The sequence below is a fragment of the Pelobates fuscus genome, chromosome 9 (genome assembly GCF_036172605.1).
Source record: "Pelobates fuscus isolate aPelFus1 chromosome 9, aPelFus1.pri, whole genome shotgun sequence".
NCBI classification, from domain to species: domain Eukaryota; kingdom Metazoa; phylum Chordata; class Amphibia; order Anura; family Pelobatidae; genus Pelobates; species Pelobates fuscus.
The window spans coordinates 14,795,102-14,816,705 of NC_086325.1; the positions used below are offsets into that span (position 1 = coordinate 14,795,102).

Below are 21,604 nucleotides of genomic sequence, written 5' to 3' on the forward strand. Positions count from 1 at the left end.
AGAGTATATGATTCAAATCATTTAGAGGGTAAATCACTATAATTACAGCCAGAAACATGCGAGGAGGTACCTGGCCGATACTGAGAATGGCTAGTTCTTCAAGGGATTGTATATTGTTGCAGTTTAATTTACACTAACAAAGATACAGGAGAGAAATTACTGGGAAATAATCCGCAAATTTAGATCTCATGAGAGACTGGTTCACATCATTTATAACGACAGACACAAGAGTCACTTTACAGCATTTATTACAGAGACCAGACATTCCGGCAATATATAAAATAAACTCAATTTCTTCAGGAAAAGTGTCATTGCGAAGTCGCCATTATTCCAGAAACACCTGAAAAACAGAGAAAACAGTGAGAACCTTGATCTGCCGGTGGAATGAGTCATGTCACCTACACTCAAAACAAACTTACTGTCAAAATCAATCTTCTCCACGATGTTCTTGGGTTTGATGTTCTCCTCCTGATTACAGATAAAGATCTTTCCATTATCCCCTTCTGCCCATCCGTATTTGCTCATCCAGACTCTGAGCTGAGGCTCTGCCAAGACAACACAGAATGTAGTGACACAGACATCAAAATTCAGACTGAACGTGCTAATTCACTTTACGCCGAGAACACAAACGTATTCCTGATCCTATTGTTTTAAAACCACCATCTAGCCCCCTGTCCAATATAGTGAAATCTTACTTGTATGCAAGTCTGCACCTGTTGCCTCTGATCTGCCTGCCTGACATCTGATGTGATTCCCTGAGCCAATCACAATGCTTTCTAATAAGATTGGCTGAGGCTGTGAAGGAGGCAGAACAGGGGCAGAGCCAGCATAAGCCAAACACAGCCCTGGCCATTCAACATCTCCTCATAGTTTTATGGAATGAATGCATTTCCATGAGGAAAGTTCAATGTCTCCATGCAGAGGGCGGGGTCACTGAAAGTCAGTCAAAGTGTCCCAGGAAGCACCTCTAGTAGCCATCTGGGGAGTGGCCAGTGAAGTTATCACTAAGCTGTAATGTAAACACTGCATTTTCTCTGAAACGACAGTGTTTACAGCAAAAAGCCTGAAGGGAAGGATTCTACTCACCAGAACAAATACAATAAACTGTAGTTGTTCTGGTGACTACAGTGTCCCTTTAAATAATACTGTACCGTTCCAAAATTAAATCGTAAACCATGTCATCTTTTTTACCCACTAGAATCAAATTCTGTCTAACTGATGTGAGCTGCTGAATAGCACCTGGTCCTTCACATTACAAACCTGGACAGCACTAAGCGTCCTGTGCTGGGTCTGTGCAATCTAGTCAGAGCCAGAATGACAGTTTCAACTTGAAACCTCAGAATAAGTCTCCGTCAGATATATCAGGGCTCCCTAGGTTTCACACAGACACCAAAACGTTTTGTGTACATTGTTTCTGGGAAAGATTAGAGTTGTTTACCCACAGGCATAGACAGTAAAGGTTTGACTGTGATGAAGTACGTGGCCAGGAAAAACTAATTGTTAGTGAGCTAGAAATTGGTTTAGATTAACTACTTTTAAATGTGCGTTTGGTTTAAATTCACAGTTGTCCTGGCACTGGGGGACATTTATTAACGTTTTGCAGACTCCTTTTAATCAAGTTTTTGTCTCAATATTAAATGATTTCAGATTTTTCCATCTGTTGCTTTTTTAGACCTTTAAACTTTTTTTCTTTTGAAATATAAGCCATTATTTTTGCTGCTAAAACAGATTTCTGACCTTTCCAACAGAACAATATTGTGTTTTTCTGCCTTTTTACTCTATTCTAAATTTTGCCGTTTACTATAATAAAAACTGGTGCTTTTTAGATTTCTCTTAGAATATTAATAAAAACAATCAAAATAATAATGGAATTTAATTCGACAACCCCCTCCCCCCCATCTCTGTCCCCAGATAACGTGCCAGCAGTATATAGTAAGAAATAAAAAGATGATAAAGGTAATGAAAGCAGGAATTATCAGAATAGTTGCAGAAACATGGGAATTTAACCAAATCGGTTAGTTAAGTGTCAGGTTATTTGGAAACACTTGACTTTAACACTATAAGAAGTAAGACTTCCACAGGTCGTACAGGAAGAATTAGACACTTACCGGACAGGTCTCCAAGCATCTCGGCCAGGAGCCAGCGCTCAATATGCTGATAGGTGATTCCAACTACATGGCAAATAACTGGAAGAAATAAAAATAAAATAAAAAAGACAGGAATTTGAAAATTGTTTGCCTTATTAGCATTTCATGAGACCAATATTTCAATAATCACACAGCAATGAAATAGCCAACAGTTTACTTCCAGTGTTGCAAACCCACTGTGCTCCGAATTGGAAACTTTGCGCTGGAAGCATATTGACGCCAAGCGGAGTCTGCTAGACCTTGGTAAATGTGGGAGTATATTGACGCCAAGCAGAGTCTGCTAGACCTTGGTAAATGTGGGAGTATATTGACCCCAAGCAGGATCTGCTAGACCTAGGTAAATGTGGGAGTATATTGACCCCAAGCAGGATCTGCTAGACCTTGGTAAATGTGGGAGTATATTGACGCCAAGCAGGATCTGCTAGACCTTGGTAAATGTGGGAGCATATTGACTCCAAGCGGGATCTGCTAGACCTTGGTAAATGTGGGAGTATATTGACGCCAAGCAGGATCTGCTAGACCTTGGTAAATGTGGGAGCATATTGACTCCAAGCGGAGTCTGCTAGACCTTGGTAAATGTGGGAGTATATTGACCCCAAGCAGGTTCTGCTAGACCTTGGTAAATGTGGGAGTATATTGACCCCAAGCAGGATCTGCTAGACCTTGGTAAATGTGGGAGTATATTGACCCCAAGCAGGTTCTGCTAGACCTTGGTAAATATGGGAGTATATTGACCCCAAGCAGGATCTGCTAGACCTTGGTAAATGTGGGAGTATATTGACTCCAAGCGGAGTCTGCTAGACCATATTGACGCCAAGCGGGATCTGCTAGACTTGGTAAGTAAAAGGCTGAACTGACATTGAGTACAGAGTGAGTGCAGTGAATTCTCCAATTCCTGCTTTTGTGAATAATGAACATTACACAGACTGTAGTTTGGACCAGTGTCTGTAGCTTTAAGGTGGAATGCAGAGCTTGTTAATTCTATCCCTGGATTATATGGACTTAGAACTATCTCCCCACACAGAGAGACATTCAGTAAACCAGGAATCAGAGAGAAATTACAAGGTAATTACTACGATCTGGAACAATTTCTACAGCTCAGCTTTTTACAGTTTGGCTGATTTAGTCACAAATTCAAGATTTACTTCAAATTTTCACGCAGTTCTAGGATTAGAGAATAAACTCTACAAATGTGCAGAACGCAAGGCTTCTTTACAACAAATAGTCAGACTGCAGAGAACATAGTGTTTTTAGGGGTGTAAATAGAATAAGGGGATGCTCTCTGCTTTCACTCACTGGACCCCGTGTGAAGAGATTAAATAACAGCACACGTGGGAAAGAAGGAGCAAGGGATACAAGTGCATGCTGAGTGGTGGAGCAGCGGATGGAGCTTCCAGATTCAGAATAAGTGGAGGATCAGCTATGTTCGGAAAAGACAATTCATAAAACCACTTACATTTTCTGACCGAATCCTCAAAACCTGCAATACCGTCCAAGAGATCTAAATTCTCATCGAGAGCTTGCTGCGGAGACAAAATGAGAACAGCATAGTTAGTGGAAAGCAGAGAAGATGGCACAGGGAGGTGGCAGCACAAGAGTCCAAACAAACGATTTATTAATATATAATATATATATATATATATATATATATATATATATATATATATATATATATATATATCATTTTAAGTTGTGTGTTTTTTGTTCCTTTATGGGTTATCTGACCAATGCTCACTATCTTGCAGCATTTATGGTCCAGCAATTTTAACAGATGATTGTAAAATAGTACATAAATGAGAACATAAAATTCTAACTTTTCAATACACATAAATTATCCCGTAGGACCTTATTTACTACCAAATCATTCTTTTTACTTTCCACACCATGTTCTCCTCTTATATTTGGGAGATATGAAATAATTTTGTGATATCAGTCGTGCAGGTTAGAGCCGCAGATGGATGGATTGTGTGACTGAAGGTGTAAGTACTATGTAACAGACAATTCTATTAAATAACTATGATGTGTACACAGTTTGGGGTCCTATCCTCTAGAATCTTTGGATCCCAATTTCAAGAACAGTTGTAAATAGCACGTGGAGAATTTCACATGTTCAATTTCTTAAAACTGTAGATGTGCTGCTACTAGTGACCTGCTATGGTTATTAAGCTGTGCTTAAATATTTACCCCCCCCCCCCCCCTTTTATATACCTTTTGTATTGCTGTCTGCAAAATCAGTAAACATTTGGACACTCCCTGAACAGACAGGTTAATTTACACCCATAACTGCTCTAAATGAAACCAACAAGCCCAGGGTGACTTAACATTGAAATTCTATCTATTGTCCAAGCCTACTCAACAATGCAAAAAGCTTCCTTTATTCACACCTTTCTTAAATATACAGCTCAAGGACATTGAGAACCTCTCCAAGAAATACAGCCTCCTTCACTAAACGATAATTCCCTGCATGATGCACCCAATGTGTTTTTAGGCGACATTCCCATCGGATCCCCAGAAATTTTTTTAATTAACATCAGGAAAACCTATTTAACCCATTGAATATTTGTATTTCACCTTATTTGAATCTCTCGTGCTTATTGTGTATAGAAGATTTTAACGTCCAGCGATAACAGCAGGACATCAATACTGCTCTATATGTAGTTTCCATGTTACTGGTACTTACCCAGAATGACTGAAAATGACAGGTTTCCAGGAGGTCCCCCAAATAGAGAATCTGTCTGATCGGCCGTTCTTCTTGCTGAATCCCAAATGGTTAAGGAATCATTGGCAAAAAGTTTGAAAATCCCACCAGCAACAACACAACTGTTTTAAAACAGGAGCCCAGTTACTCCAATATCCATCACACCTCCCACCCACATTATATTTATCCCTAGAATACCATCTATGACACACCGAATCTACCGCTGGAGTGCCACCACACAACAAATCTATCCCTGGAACACAGAGGCATAACTAGAAACCACAGGGCCCGGTGCGAAAATAGCCCTGGCCCCCCTTCCCAATACATATACCCTCTCCCTGCCCCTCCATTTGTAGAATATAAAATACATACACAGATACCTATATGGACACATGCTAATACACAGATACACAGAATTACACTTTTACAGATACAAACATTGACACACATACAGAGATACACATACACAGAATGACACGCATACAGATGCATAGGGGCACACACTGACACATGCAGATAGATACACATACAGACACGTGCAGAAAAACAGATACGCATGCACACACTTAATGACAAACATTCAGATACACAGAATGACATGCATAAAGATACATAGGGGCACAAACTGACACACATGCAAACAGACACATATACAGACATTCATACACACACACCAAATCTATCCCTGGAGCGCCGCCACACGCACCAAATCTATCCCTAGAGCGCCGCCACACACACCAAATCTATCCCTAGAGCGCCGCCACACGCACCAAATCTATCCCTAGAGCGCCGCCACACGCACCAAATCTATCCCTAGAGCGCCGCCACACGCACCAAATCTATCCCTAGAGCGCCGCCACACGCACCAAATCTATCCCTGGAGCGCCACCACCACACACACACACCAAATCTATCCCTGGAGCGCCTCCACCACACACACACACCAAATCTATCCCTGGAGCGCCGCCACCACCACACACACCGAATCTATCCCTGGAGCGCCGCCACCACCACACACACCGAATCTATCCCTGGAGCGCCGCCACCACCACACACACCGAATCTATCCCTGGAGCGCCGCCACCACCACACACACCGAATCTATCCCTGGAGCGCCGCCACCACCACACACACCGAATCTATCCCTGGAGCGCCGCCACCACCACACACACCGAATCTATCCCTGGAGCGCCGCCACCACCACACACACCGAATCTATCCCTAGAGCGCCGCCACACGCACCAAATCTATCCCTGGAGCGCCACCACCACACACACACACACCAAATCTATCCCTGGAGCGCCTCCACCACACACACACACCAAATCTATCCCTGGAGCGCCACCACCACACACACCGAATCTATCCCTGGAGCGCCACCACCACACACACCGAATCTATCCCTGGAGCGCCACCACCACACACACCGAATCTATCCCTGGAGCGCCACCACCACACACACCGAATCTATCCCTGGAGCGCCGCCACCACCACACACACCGAATCTATCCCTGGAGCGCCGCCACCACCACACACACCGAATCTATCCCTGGAGCGCCGCCACCACCACACACACCGAATCTATCCCTGGAGCGCCGCCACCACCACACACACCGAATCTATCCCTGGAGCGCCGCCACCACCACACACACACACACACCGAATCTATCCCTGGAGAGAGCGTGCGTGTGCGTGCACACACACACACACACAGAATGTATCCCTTGCAGTCTCACTCAGCTGGATTCCAATACATGACATAAACGTGACTCCAGACTGAATTGCAGTTCACGGTATTAATATATGTGGAAGTAGCCATTACTGGAGATATGCTTTTCTCTTATAACCAATTCTAGTTCTCAATATCCAGATGTGCAATGTCTGCCTTCAAACTGGATTTTACTAACTGTACCAACATACATACATACATAGAAACAAATCTACAAAGACCTTGGAGATCTGGTCAGCGTTGGGGCACACTAAATATAAAGGGATAGTCTAAGCACCAGCATCACGTCTTCTTAATGAAATGATTTCGGGTATTTTGATTGAGGTATATTGCTGCCCCTGCAGCCTTGCTGTAGTAAAAAGTGTAATTTATGCAAAATAGCATGGATTCCATTTTACAGTTTCCACACTTGCTAGTGATGGTCACACAGGCAGAAACTACTGATAGTGATACATGGGAAAATTGACACCCGTGTGTCGTGTATCCTCATCTGCTGAGCATATCCCTTAATCAAAGCTGCACTCACTATGGTACAGGTACTCCATGACCAGAGGGAAGCAGACTTTAACAATGGCACAAACGTGTGGGAGTTGGGTTTACAGATGACACTATTTCTGCCTATTCTCCAGTTATGTGACTATCTACAGACAGCACCATAACCTACGGAAAGAACACAAGATGTCAGACACAAAGCAACAAAGGATACGTGAGCCTGGTCGATCATACACTTGCAGAGAGTGAAGTCTGTGTGTGGGAGGTTAGTCAAAGCTTTCAGGAGGATCTGAGCGGTGACATTGGTCTGGAAGAAAGCTGGATTGAACTGATAGCTGTGGAGAAACAGGAAAAGGAGAATCACTAATTAGTAGTGTTGGCACATCCACCATGTTTTCTATACAGTGTCTTCATGCTGTAGGAGATTTTATGAAGAGGCTGTCCTGCAGTTCTGTGCTATTAAAGGTACACTCTTGGCACCAGAACCACTGAGGTTTCATGGAGTGGTTCTGGGAAATATTTCTGTGTTGATTTATTTCACTGCAGTCCAATGCCACCTCTAATAGCAGTCACTTGAACAGCCAGCAAAGGGACTTCCTGGACAAGCGCTTGCAAAGCATGCAGGACTCCATGCCGAACGCTCCCCATAGAGATGGATTGAGTTAATGCATCTCTAAGAGAAGCAGATTTGCGCAGTGCAGCTATTTGGTCTACGTGCATGCTAACCTCCTAACATTTCCCTACTGGGAAGCACTGGATTGGCTGCAATCATCAGTAATATTGATTTCAACCAGCGGAGGCGGATGGAATACAGCGAGACTGGCTCACCGGGGACATTTCTAATCACCAATGGCTAGTGGAAATGTTATGCCCTGAACTAGGGTTTTTCCTGCCACCATCTGCAGCACTGATAATACAGAATAACACTTCTCATTATTAAAACTTCTTTTCATACAAAGTGGATGGCAGTGACTGACTATGAGCGAAGAGGGAGGGGCATTCTCAGCCAGTCTATATAAAACCATTAGATATAAGGATGGCTCCCATGAAGCCTAGAGGCGAGTTGTTAATTTGACCAATTTATGAACTTTACACGGCTATTGGGGTACTGGACTTTAACGAATTTATCAACTTTCAATCACATTAAAACCATCATATCAGGACTGAAATAACCTGGCAGCAATACACAGCTATTTTCTGCATACACCAGATTTACAACGTAAGTGGTACAGTATGATGAAGTCTCTTCTACCCAAACTACTTACAGTTTTAGCACAGCTAGATTGGCCTCCAGATCATATGCATTTTCCTTTGCTTGCGTCTCTACGTATCGTTCTAGAGTAGCGAGGTTTTCAGGATTATACCTGGAGAGTGACATGTGCGGCAAGATATAGTATAACAATTATAACAATATACAGCAAAACATACTATTACACCAACATGAACGCTGCAATAAGAGGTGGGGGCCAGCTGCGCAGAGATGGGGGCTCAATCAGGCAGAGATAGATGGGGGGTCGGTTACGCCGAGATATGGGGGGGTGGGTCGGTTACGCCGAGATATGGGGGGGTGGGTCGGTTACGCCGAGATATGGGGGGGTGGGTCGGTTACGCCGAGATATGGGGGGGTGGGTCGGTTACGCCGAGATATGGGGGGGTGGGTCGGTTACGCCGAGATATGGGGGGGTGGGTCGGTTACGCCGAGATATGGGGGGGTGGGTCGGTTACGCCGAGATATGGGGGGGTGGGTCGGTTACGCCGAGATATGGGGGGGTGGGTCGGTTACGCCGAGATATGGGGGGGTGGGTCGGTTACGCCGAGATATGGGGGGGTGGGTCGGTTACGCCGAGATATGGGGGGGTGGGTCGGTTACGCCGAGATATGGGGGGGTGGGTCGGTTACGCCGAGATATGGGGGGGGGGGGGGTCGGTTACGCCGAGATATGAGGGGGTGTGTCGGTTACGCCGAGATATGGGGGGGTGGGTCGGTTACGCCGAGATATGGGGGGGGGGGGGGGTTAGTTACAGAGATGATTGGGGGGTTAGTTACAGAGATGATGGGGGGGTTAGTTACAGAGATGATGGGGGGGTTAGTTACAGAGATGATGGGGGGGTTAGTTACAGAGATGATGGGGGGGTTAGTTACAGAGATGATGGGGGGGTTAGTTACAGAGATGATGGGGGGGTTAGTTACAGAGATGATGGGGGGGTTAGTTACAGAGATGATGGGGGGGTTAGTTACAGAGATGATGGGGGGGTTAGTTACAGAGATGATGGGGGGGTTAGTTACAGAGATGATGGGGGGGTTAGTTACAGAGATGATGGGGGGGTTAGTTACAGAGATGATGGGGGGGTTAGTTACAGAGATGATGGGGGGGTTAGTTACAGAGATGATGGGGGGGTTAGTTACAGAGATGATGGGGGGGTTAGTTACAGAGATGATGGGGGGGTTAGTTACAGAGATGATGGGGGGGTTAGTTACAGAGATGATGGGGGGGTTAGTTACAGAGATGATGGGGGGGTTAGATACAGAGATGATGGGGGGGTTAGTTACAGAGATGATGGGGGGGGTTAGTTACAGAGATGATGGGGGGGTTAGTTACAGAGATGATGGGGGGGTTAGTTACAGAGATGATGGGGGGGTTAGTTACAGAGATGATGGGGGGGTTAGTTACAGAGATGATGGGGGGGTTAGTTACAGAGATGATGGGGGGGGTTAGTTACAGAGATGATGGGGGGGTTAGTTACAGAGATGATGGGGGGGTTAGTTACAGAGATGATGGGGGGGTTAGTTACAGAGATGATGGGGGGGTTAGTTACAGAGATGATGGGGGGGGTTAGTTACAGAGATGATGGGGGGGTTAGTTACAGAGATGATGGGGGGGTTAGTTACAGAGATGATGGGGGGGTTAGTTACAGAGATGATGGGGGGTTAGTTACAGAGATGATGGGGGGGTTAGTTACAGAGATGATGGGGGGGTTAGTTACAGAGATGATGGGGGGGTTAGTTACAGAGATGATGGGTGGGTTAGTTACAGAGATGATGGGTGGGTTAGTTACAGAGATGATGGGTGGGTTAGTTACAGAGATGATGGGTGGGTTAGTTACAGAGATGATGGGTGGGTTAGTTACAGAGATGATGGGTGGGTTAGTTACAGAGATGATGGGTGGGATAGTTACAGAGATGATGGGTGGGATAGTTACAGAGATGATGGGTGGGTTAGTTACAGAGATGATGGGGGGTTAGTTACAGAGATGAAGGGGGGGTTAGTTACAGAGATGATGTGGGGGTTAGTTACAGAGATGATGGGGGGGTTAGTTACAGAGATGATGGGGGGGTTAGTTACAGAGATGATGGGGGGGTTAGTTACAGAGATGATGGGGGGGTTAGTTACAGAGATGATGGGGGGGGTTAGTTACAGAGATGATGGGGGGGGTTAGTTACAGAGATGATGGGGGGGGGTTAGTTACAGAGATGATGGGGGGGGTTAGTTACAGAGATGATGGGGGGTTAGTTACAGAGATGAAGGGGGGGTTAGTTACAGAGATGATGGGGGGTTAGTTACAGAGATGATGGGGGTTAGTTACAGAGATGATGGGGGGTTAGTTACAGAGATGATGGGTGGGTTAGTTACAGAGATGATGGGTGGGTTAGTTACAGAGATGATGGGTGGGTTAGTTACAGAGATGATGGGTGGGTTAGTTACAGAGATGATGGGTGGGTTAGTTACAGAGATGATGGGTGGGTTAGTTACAGAGATGATGGGTGGGTTAGTTACAGAGATGATGGGTGGGATAGTTACAGAGATGATGGGTGGGATAGTTACAGAGATGATGGGTGGGTTAGTTACAGAGATGATGGGTGGGTTAGTTACAGAGATGATGGGTGGGTTAGTTACAGAGATGATGGGTGGGTTAGTTACAGAGATGATGGGTGGGTTAGTTACAGAGATGATGGGTGGGTTAGTTACAGAGATGATGGGTGGGTTAGTTACAGAGATGGGTGGGTTAGTTACAGAGATGGGTGGGTTAGTTACAGAGATGGGTGGGTTAGTTACAGAGATGGGGGGGTTAGTTACAGAGATGGGGGGGTTAGTTACAGAGATGGGGGGGTAGTTACAGAGATGGGGGGGTAGTTACAGAGATGGGGGGTTAGTTACAGAGATGGGGGGGTTAGTTACAGAGATGGGAGGGTTAGTTACAGAGATGGGGGGTCAGTTACAGAGATGGGGGGGTTAGTTACAGAGATGGGGGGTTAGTTACAGAGATGGGGGGGTTAGTTACAGAGATGGGGGGTTAGTTACAGAGATGGGGGGGTTAGTTACAGAGATGGGGGGGTTAGTTACAGAAATGGGGGGGTGGTTAGTTACAGAGATGGGGGGGTTAGTTACAGAGATGGGGGGGTTAGTTACAGAGATGGAGGGGTTAGTTACAGAAATGGGGGGGTGGTTAGTTACAGAGATGTGGGGGGGTAGTTACAGAGATGTGGGGGGGTAGTTACAGAGATGGGGGGGGGGTTAGTTACAGAGATGGAGATTATACAGAGAGGCTGTTGGTTGGGTCCCCTGGCCCCCCGGGCCGCACATGGCCCTCTTGCTCTGTGTTTCTCTACCTGTCGATCCCTCGCAGTAATTTGCACACATTTGCTCTCATCTGCTCGAAGGAAGCCATGATTCCTGCCGGATGGTGGAATAGACCGGAAAAGGAAATACGTACAAGCTTCTGGCCTCAACGCAGTGTACCCTGGGATCACTTCCGCCCTCATAGGGTCACGTGTCTTCCTGCTTAGCGCGCGACATGGGGAAGGGAGAGTGCGCGCAAAGGACGCGGCCATCTTAGTACACCTAACAGAGCGCGAGTATTCTAAAAGGCGTCTCCAAGGCATCCGGTAACAACATGGCGCCCAATGCTACCTGATCTGAGTGTACCAACATGGCGCCCAATGCTACCTGATCTGACTCTACCAAAATGGCGCCCAATGCTACCTGATCTGACTCTACCAACATGGCGCCCAATACTGCCTGATCTGACTCTACCAACATGGCGCCCAATACTGCCTGATCTGACTGTACCAACATGGCGCCCAATGCTACCTGATCTGACTCTACCAACATGGCGCCCAATGCTACCTGATCTGACTCTACCAACATGGCGCCCAATACTGCCTGATCTGACTCTACCAACATGGCGCCCAATACTGCCTGATCTGACTGTACCAACATGGCGCCCAATGCTACCTGATCTGACTCTACCAACATGGCGCCCAATGCTACCTGATCTGACTCTCCCAACATGGTGCTCAATGCTACCTGATCTGAGTATACCAACATGGCGCCCAATGCTACCTAATCTGAGTAAACCAACATAGCGCCCAATGCTACCTGATCTGAGTATACCAACATGGCGCCCAATGCTACCTGATCTGAGTGTATTAACATGGTTCCCAATGCTACCTGATCTGAGTATACCAACATGGCGCCCAGTGCTACCTGATCTGAGTATACCAACATGGAGCCCAATGCTACCTGATCTGAGTGTATCAACATGGTGCCCAATGCTACCTGATCTGAATATACCAACATGGTGCCCAAAGCTACCTGATCTGACTCTACTAACATGGCGTCCAATGCTACCTGATCTGTCTCTACCAACATGGCGCCCAATACTGCCTGATCTGACTGTACCAACATGGCGCCCAATGCTACCTGATTTGACTGTACCAACATGGCGCCCAATGCTACCTGATCTGAGTATACCAACATGGCGCCCAATGCTACCTGATCTGAGTTTATCAACATGGTGCCCAATGCTACCTGATCTGAGTGTATCAACATGGTGCCCAATGCTACCTGATCTGAGTATACCAACATGGTGCCCAATGCTACCTGATCTGAGTATACCAACATGGCGCCCAATGCTACCTGATCTGGGTAAACCAATATAGCGCCCAATGCTACCTGATCTGAGTATACCAACATTGCGCCCAATGCTACCTGATCTGAGTATACCAACATGGCACCCAATGCTACCTGATCTGAGTGTATCAACATGGTGCCCAATACTGCCTGATCTGACTGTACCAACATGGCGCCCAATGCTACCTGATCTGAGTATACCAACATGGCGCCCAATGCTACCTGATCTGAGTGTACCAACATGGCGCCCAATGCTACCTGATCTGACTCTACCAAAATGGCGCCCAATGCTACCTGATCTGACTCTACCAACATGGCGCCCAATACTGCCTGATCTGACTCTACCAACATGGCGCCCAATACTGCCTGATCTGACTGTACCAACATGGCGCCCAATGCTACCTGATCTGACTCTACCAACATGGCGCCCAATGCTACCTGATCTGACTCTCCCAACATGGTGCTCAATGCTACCTGATCTGAGTATACCAACATGGCGCCCAATGCTACCTAATCTGAGTAAACCAACATAGCGCCCAATGCTACCTGATCTGAGTATACCAACATGGCGCCCAATGCTACCTGATCTGAGTGTATTAACATGGTTCCCAATGCTACCTGATCTGAGTATACCAACATGGCGCCCAGTGCTACCTGATCTGAGTATACCAACATGGAGCCCAATGCTACCTGATCTGAGTGTATCAACATGGTGCCCAATGCTACCTGATCTGAATATACCAACATGGTGCCCAAAGCTACCTGATCTGACTCTACTAACATGGCGTCCAATGCTACCTGATCTGTCTCTACCAACATGGCGCCCAATACTGCCTGATCTGACTGTACCAACATGGCGCCCAATGCTACCTGATTTGACTGTACCAACATGGCGCCCAATGCTACCTGATCTGAGTATACCAACATGGCGCCCAATGCTACCTGATCTGAGTTTATCAACATGGTGCCCAATGCTACCTGATCTGAGTGTATCAACATGGTGCCCAATGCTACCTGATCTGAGTATACCAACATGGTGCCCAATGCTACCTGATCTGAGTATACCAACATGGCGCCCAATGCTACCTGATCTGGGTAAACCAATATAGCGCCCAATGCTACCTGATCTGAGTATACCAACATTGCGCCCAATGCTACCTGATCTGAGTATACCAACATGGCACCCAATGCTACCTGATCTGAGTGTATCAACATGGTGCCCAATACTGCCTGATCTGACTGTACCAACATGGCGCCCAATGCTACCTGATCTGAGTATACCAACATGGCGCCCAATGCTACCTGATCTGACTCTACCAAAATGGCGCCCAATGCTACCTGATCTGACTCTACCAACATGGCGCCCAATACTGCCTGATCTGACTGTACCAACATGGCGCCCAATGCTACCTGATCTGACTCTACCAACATGGCGCCCAATGCTACCTGATCTGACTCTCCCAACATGGTGCCCAATGCTACCTGATCTGAGTATACCAACATGGCGCCCAATGCTACCTAATCTGAGTAAACCAACATAGCGCCCAATGCTACCTGATCTGAGTATACCAACATGGCGCCCAATGCTACCTGATCTGAGTGTATTAACATGGTTCCCAATGCTACCTGATCTGAGTATACCAACATGGCGCCCAGTGCTACCTGATCTGAGTATACCAACATGGAGCCCAATGCTACCTGATCTGAGTGTATCAACATGGTGCCCAATGCTACCTGATCTGAATATACCAACATGGTGCCCAATGCTACCTGATCTGACTCTACTAACATGGCGTCCAATGCTACCTGATCTGTCTCTACCAACATGGCGCCCAATACTGCCTGATCTGACTGTACCAACATGGCGCCCAATGCTACCTGATTTGACTGTACCAACATGGCGCCCAATGCTACCTGATCTGAGTATACCAACATGGCGCCCAATGCTACCTGATCTGAGTTTATCAACATGGTGCCCAATGCTACCTGATCTGAGTGTATCAACATGGTGCCCAATGCTACCTGATCTGAGTATACCAACATGGTGCCCAATGCTACCTGATCTGAGTATACCAACATGGCGCCCAATGCTACCTGATCTGGGTAAACCAATATAGCGCCCAATGCTACCTGATCTGAGTATACCAACATTGCGCCCAATGCTACCTGATCTGAGTATACCAACATGGCACCCAATGCTACCTGATCTGAGTGTATCAACATGGTGCCCAATACTGCCTGATCTGACTGTACCAACATGGCGCCCAATGCTACCTGATCTGAGTATACCAACATGGCGCCCAGTGCTACCTGATCTGAGTGTATCAACATGGTGCCCAATGCTACCTGATCTGAGTATACCAACATGGCGCCCAATGCTACCTGATCTGAGTGTATCAACATGGTGCCCAATGCTACCTGATCTGAGTATACCAACATGGTGCCCAATGCTACCTGATCTGGGTAAACCAACATGGCGCCCAGTGCTATCTGATCTGAGCAAACCAATATAGCGCCCAATGCTACCCGATCTGAGTATACCAACATGGCGCCCAATGCTATCTGATCTGAGTATACCAACATGGCACCCAATGCTACCTGATCTGAGTGTATCAACATGGTGCCCAATACTGCCTGATCTGACTGTACCAACATGGTGCCCAATGCTACCTGATCTGAGTATACCAACATGGCTCCCAATGCTACCTGATCTGAGTGTATCAACATGGTGCCCAATGCTACCTGATCTGAGTATACCAACATGGTGCCCAATGCTACCTGATCTGAGTATACCAACATGGCGCCCAATGCTACCTGATCTGGGTAAACCAACATGGCGCCCAATGCTACCTGATCTGAGTATACCAACATGGCGCCCAGTGCTACCTGATCTGAGTAAACCAATATAGCGCCCAATGCTACCTGATCTGAGTATACCAACATGGCGCCCAATGCTACCTGATCTGAGTATACCAACATGGCACCCAATGCTACCTGATCTGAGTGTATCAACATGGCGCAAAATGCTACCGCATCTGAGTATACCCACTAATTGGATCTATATCCTTGGAGAAAAGTATAGCGATTGCTCTCTTCTTTTTAATCTATGAGGGAGGATTTAATTATCACTGGAACCTTTTTGTTGTTTAGAGATACATTGTCTTGTAATGTGGTGGGTTTCTTGTATATTTGCAATCTGTGTCCTGCTTTTTATTAAAAAATCCAACAAGATTGTTCTCTTTTGAGGGGAGTTGAGACCCTAAGCAATAATAACCCCAATCTCACCATTGTACCTTTTCCTTCTAATACTTCTCCCCTCGCAATTCCAACTTAAAAATTACTTTACTAACATTGGACAAACACATAAAAACATAGAACATTTAATTATATTCCCATAATAACACAAGGAATTTAAACTAAGGTTTTGTGGCCCACCCCTGCCTCGAGAACCTTTTAGATAGTCTCATATGTAAATCACACTATCGGTGTGGTAATGTAGCTAAATAATTACTAACGTATTCCGTTGTGGCCAGCATGTTGCAAGAAAAACAAAGAAAAAAAGATTTAACATGAATTATTAACTTATATCCCTCATTTTGTTAATCCCTCACATCCTCCTCTATCCCTTTCCTACCTCGCTAAAAAAAATTCCATGCATCTCTGCCCATGCTCCTCCCCCGCTGGCAGGGGAAACCTAATGCGCATGCGCGGCAATGGCTGCACTAAAATTATTCAATGGTTTCCTATGGGGAAAATCTGATGCTGGAGGTCCTCATGCATAGCGCGAGAACGTCCAGTGTCAGATAACGGACCAAAGGTCTGTTTCAATCTCGGGTTTCCCTCTAGTGGCTGTATGGTAGACAGCCACCAAAGGAGTAGTTAACCCTTAGAGGTAATTATTGCTGTTTATAAAAACGGCAATAATTACCACTCTGAGGTTAAGGGTGATGGGGGTTTGCACAAAGACCACTTCAATGAGCTGAAGAGGTCTGGGTGCGTACAGTGTCCCTTTAACCCCTTAAGGACACATGACATGTGTGACACGTCATGATTCCCTTTTATTCCAGAAGTTTGGTCCTTAAGGGGTTAACTGATAATTTTACTATGGAAAGTTTTTGTGGCTGTTTCTCATTAATTGGGGTTCTAAGAGTATTTTATTTACCCCTTTACGCCTTCCACTGTCAACTTCACTTATGAATACCATCCTAGATTTAGTATCCTGATATAATTGGATTATCTTTGTTTACTGTACAGTGTCTTTATCGTTATCATAAATAGTGGCATTATTTGCTCTTAATTCTCTCCCTCATCCTAAATCAGTATTGTGCCGTACTTTTTATACAATTCTTAACTCCATTACTCACCGTATTGGTCCATTTTTTATTTTTGAAAAATGATAAAGTGAGTTTTTAACTCTTCTCGTGTTACAACCAAGTGTCTACCTTCAATTCATTTGTAAACGTTTTAATTTAGTCAATAGATTTTATTCCTTTTAACGTATGAGTAATTATAGCCTTACTCTGTGTTTTATTATTTACTATTATTTATTATATTTTTACAATAACCACATCCTACTTATCATTCTATCAGAATTATTAAACTCAAACCTAGTGCGTTATGCCTATTTATATAAGCATTCTGCATGGCTTTCCACTTTTCATTTCCTCTCTGCTCAGCACACACAGATTTGTGTGTGGTTTACGGGGTTATACTCCGTTAATCACAAACAAAAAAATACAGTGTAGCGCTTATTATAATTATTATGATAAGCACTACACTCATTTTTGTTTGTGGTTTATTGATGTGTATAAGAGAACACATCACGGTGTGATAGCCGCTAAATAGTTAATCACTTGGTATTCACATTTAAGTAAGAATTTAAAATTGGCGCTAGTACACGTCACTACTTGTTCGTTTAGTATTTTATGCTCTGTTAAAGTTATACTAGAGGCAGTCTAAACCCTGCAATGAAAACATTGCTGTTACTCTAAAACGTGTTTTACATTGCTGGATTAAGGGGGACAGGGACACCGCACCTCTAGGGCCTTTTTAAGGAATACTAAATCCTTTAAATTGCAAATCTCTTTTTTTTTCTAGTCATATTAAAGGATCACTATAGTGTCAGGAAAGCAAACTTGTTTTCCTAACACTATACAACCCTTAGGTCGTGCTCCCCCTCTCTCCCCAGTCTCAGGATCCCGTGTCACCAGCCCCACCCCCACCCCCCCACCCCCACAGGTCAGGTTTTAGAGGTGAGATTTTTCAGTCTCGAATCTTTAGGATCACTGTGTGTCCATCTTATTTATTTAATTTCACAACAATTTTGTAATTTCTCATGTATTGCAGATATGTCTAGTCCTGTCTCTCCAGATATTATGGAGATCTTCGTCTGGATCAGAACTGTCCTTGGGTGAATGTTCTATTTCTTCCTATTTGGAATCTTCCAGCGACTCTTCTGTTACAGAAGTCGGTTTTCCATGTGAAGAATTGAGATTTATTAAGGAAGTTAATGTTACCTTCTCTAATGACACATCAGATAAATTAAGTAGAAAAGTCCTTCCATTTCAACAGTTCCAGTTCTGGAACTTACGTATGTACAGAGAGTGGGAGAACCCTTAAAATAGAACATTGATTTCCAGACATTTCAAGAGCATTGTTAAACAACAGGGAGAAGACAAGTGGAAAGACTTGCCAGTCGTTGACATACAAGTTGCTCAGTTGTCTAAAAAAAACTACCATACCGATTGGAGAAGTCTCTGGTCTTAAAGACCCTATGGATAAAAGGACGGAAACATCCAGCAGACGAGCATATAAGGCAGCAGGATTTCAAGCTAAAGCAGCATTGGCAGGCGCTTCGGTGGCTAAAGCTCAGTATCAGCCGTCCTTATGGAATTCATAATCTTTGGTTTTGAAGTCTCTTTGTACCCAGCCTTTCAAACCTTTGGAGGAAACTTCCTTGAAGCTCCAATCTCTGAAAACTGCATTTTTGGTGGTCATAACTTCCGCCAAAAGGATAGGTGATGGGTGCTTCCTAGGGCCGAAAAAGCATCTGCAGATATCTGCAGAGCCGCTACATGGTCTTCATTCAACACCTTCGTCAAGCATTACAGACTAGACGTATCCTCTCTGACGCTGCTTTCGGGGCATGAGGTGTTACAAGCGGTGGTTGCCTAATTCCCGCCCATAACTCTGGGATCTCGATATATCCCTATTGTACTGCCACCATATGTCAGGAAAAACTGCAATTTTACTCACCGTAAATTCCTTTTTGCTTAATATGGTGGCAGTATATCACACCCTCCCTTTGTTAATAAATTTGATATTTTTGCAGTAATAATTCTGAGGTTTTATTGGGACGTATTGAGGTTCTATGGCAGGTTGGTGTCTTATACTTGTTGGTGGAGGAACTTTTATGTTAATGTTTAATTTCAGATGCTTGTCCCATGGGAAGAGTACATCCCTATTGTACTGCCACCATATTAAAGGAACACTATAGTCACCTAAATTACTTTAGCTAAATAAAGCAGTTTTAGTGTATAGATCATTCCCCTGCAATTTCACTGCTCAATTCACTGTCATTTAGGAGTTAAATCACGTTGTTTCTGTTTATGCAGCCCTAGCCACACCTCCCCTGACTATGATTGACAGAGCCTGCATGAAAAAAAAAAACTGGTTTCACTTTCAAACAGATGTAATTTACCTTAAATATTTGTATCTCAATCTCTAAATTGAACTTTAATCACATACAGGAGGCTCTTGCAGGGTCTAGCAAGCTATTACCATAGCAGGGGATAAGAAAATCTTAATTAAGCAGAACTTGCGATAAAGAAAGCCTAAATAGGGCTCTCTTTACAGGAAGTGTTTATGGAAGGCTGTGCAAGTCACATGCAGGGAGGTGTGACTAGGGTTCATAAACAAAGGGATTTAACTCCTAAATGGCAGAGGATTGAGCAGCGAGGCTGCAGGGGCATGTTCTATACACCAAAACTGCTTCATTAAGCTAAAGTTGTTCAGGTGACTATAGTGTCCCTTTACGGTGAGTAAAATTGCCATTTTTATTCTAAGTCCAAACCTTAGTTCTAATTGAGATTGGAAAAACATAATGCATTCCTTAAAGGAACACTACAATGTCAGGAATACAATCATGTAGCCGTTTAGGTCTCCAGACCTACTTACTCACCCAGTTACAAAGATAATTTACTGTCCTTTTTTCCAGCGCTGCACAGGTCTCCTTGTGGCTGGCCCTGCCCCCCTCTGCTTCTTTGACTGAGATCATCAGAATTGATGATCTCAGCCAATCAATGCTTTCCCATAAGAAAGCAGTGCGAGGCTTTTGCGCATGCGAGCAAAACACTGCGCTGCTCTAATCAGCATTTACTCACAGAGATGCATTGAATCAATGTATCTCTTTGGGGAATGTTCAGTGCCTCCATGCTGAGTGTGGATACACTGTGCAGCACTGCCCCAGGAAGCACTTCCAGTGGCCATCGAAGTGACTGCCACTGGAGGTGTGCAATTACTGAAAAGGCAGTGATTACATTAAAATGCCTGCAGGAACAGGATATAGATACCATAACATTACGCTGTAGTTCCCTTTAAGCTCAGCATTAGTAAAAGTGATATTTACATGTTAAAGTCTGTTCTACCGCTTTCTACCTTATCTATACTGAGACTTCACAATATTAACTCTTAATGGCCCAACACCCAGGCTTTGTAGAATGATTTGCCCTCTCAGTATTCGGAATGAGAATGGCGTTTGTTCAGTGCACCAGGTCGCAGTCTCTGATTGGCCAAAGGCCACACCCTCCTGCGTAAAGGAGAGTATGAAAGGGTTTCAGCCAATATGGGATCATTAATTAATCAGAGAACCAGAACGTGGAGTTTCTGCCACTTAACCCCCTAATGGCCAGTCATATGTCATGTATTCTGTGATAAAGTGGGTGTTTCCATAGAAGGACTTCCTTGTTCCCTCACTCCGGAATATGCCAATGAAGCTGTACGGGGGTGAATATAATGCAGCAGAGCTAAGTGGGGGGACCAAAGCACACACTTCATCAGCACTTCCATGTTCATAGTGCCTCACAGCGGCTACGCGTGTGCATATCCAGAGGCGATCCGTACATGCGCACACAGCATTCCTTCCATGGTGCTGTATGCTGGCACCAACAGAAGAGGTTTGTTATTATTTTCACCACTTTTTCCTCTTTTGCCCCCCGATAAAACAAGCAGAATTTACTGTGAAGACAACCCATCACTTATTAGATCATGTTAATAAATACAATCAACGTAACCAGCCCGGGCCGCTACATTAAAGGGTTAAAAATCTTATTTTAAAGCATTTTCTACAAGGTAGGAAAAGGGAGACCAAATGGTTTATAAATTTATTAGTTCATAAAAATACATTGAAATCAGATCAGTAAGTACTGTATAAAGAAATAAGTCAGAGCAATCAGTTTCAGCAAATCTAGAAAATAAATATTTATATAGAGCGTATTTAGATCTGAATAAAACTAGGCTGAGCCGTTCATTGGCCGAGTCAGTCAGTACTACAGATCACAAGAATACCAGTGATTGATCCAGGTTAATGGTGAACGGCTGTGATACACACTGCACCCAGGATCACAGCA

At 44.8% G+C, this 21,604-nt stretch overlaps 1 protein-coding gene across 1 annotated transcript; it reads right to left on the reverse strand.

Annotated features, from left to right (window-relative positions):
* Window positions 1-231: 231 nt before the first annotated feature.
* Window positions 232-11,780, reverse strand: EIF3K (eukaryotic translation initiation factor 3 subunit K). The gene is made up of 8 exons (XM_063433221.1): window positions 11,675-11,780; window positions 8,332-8,430; window positions 7,281-7,401; window positions 4,828-4,902; window positions 3,604-3,670; window positions 2,109-2,186; window positions 420-545; window positions 232-340 (listed from the first exon to the last, which is right to left on the reverse strand). Exons 1-8 carry the CDS (start codon window positions 11,731-11,733, stop codon window positions 309-311), a joined length of 657 nt encoding a protein of 218 aa, XP_063289291.1. The 5' UTR covers window positions 11,734-11,780; the 3' UTR covers window positions 232-308.
* Between the last annotated feature and the right edge of the window lie 9,824 nt (window positions 11,781-21,604).

Coding starts and splice junctions, on each gene's coding strand:
- EIF3K (XM_063433221.1), bottom strand. CDS start 11,733: ATGGCTTCCTTCGAGCAGATGAGAGCAAATGTGTGCAAATTACTGCGA. Junction 8,431..11,674: donor TTACTGCGAGGGATCGACAG/GTAGAGAAACAC, acceptor GTCACTCTCCAG/GTATAATCCTGAAAACCTCG. Junction 341..419: donor GGAGAAGATTGATTTTGACA/GTAAGTTTGTTT, acceptor TCTGTTTTTCAG/GTGTTTCTGGAATAATGGCG.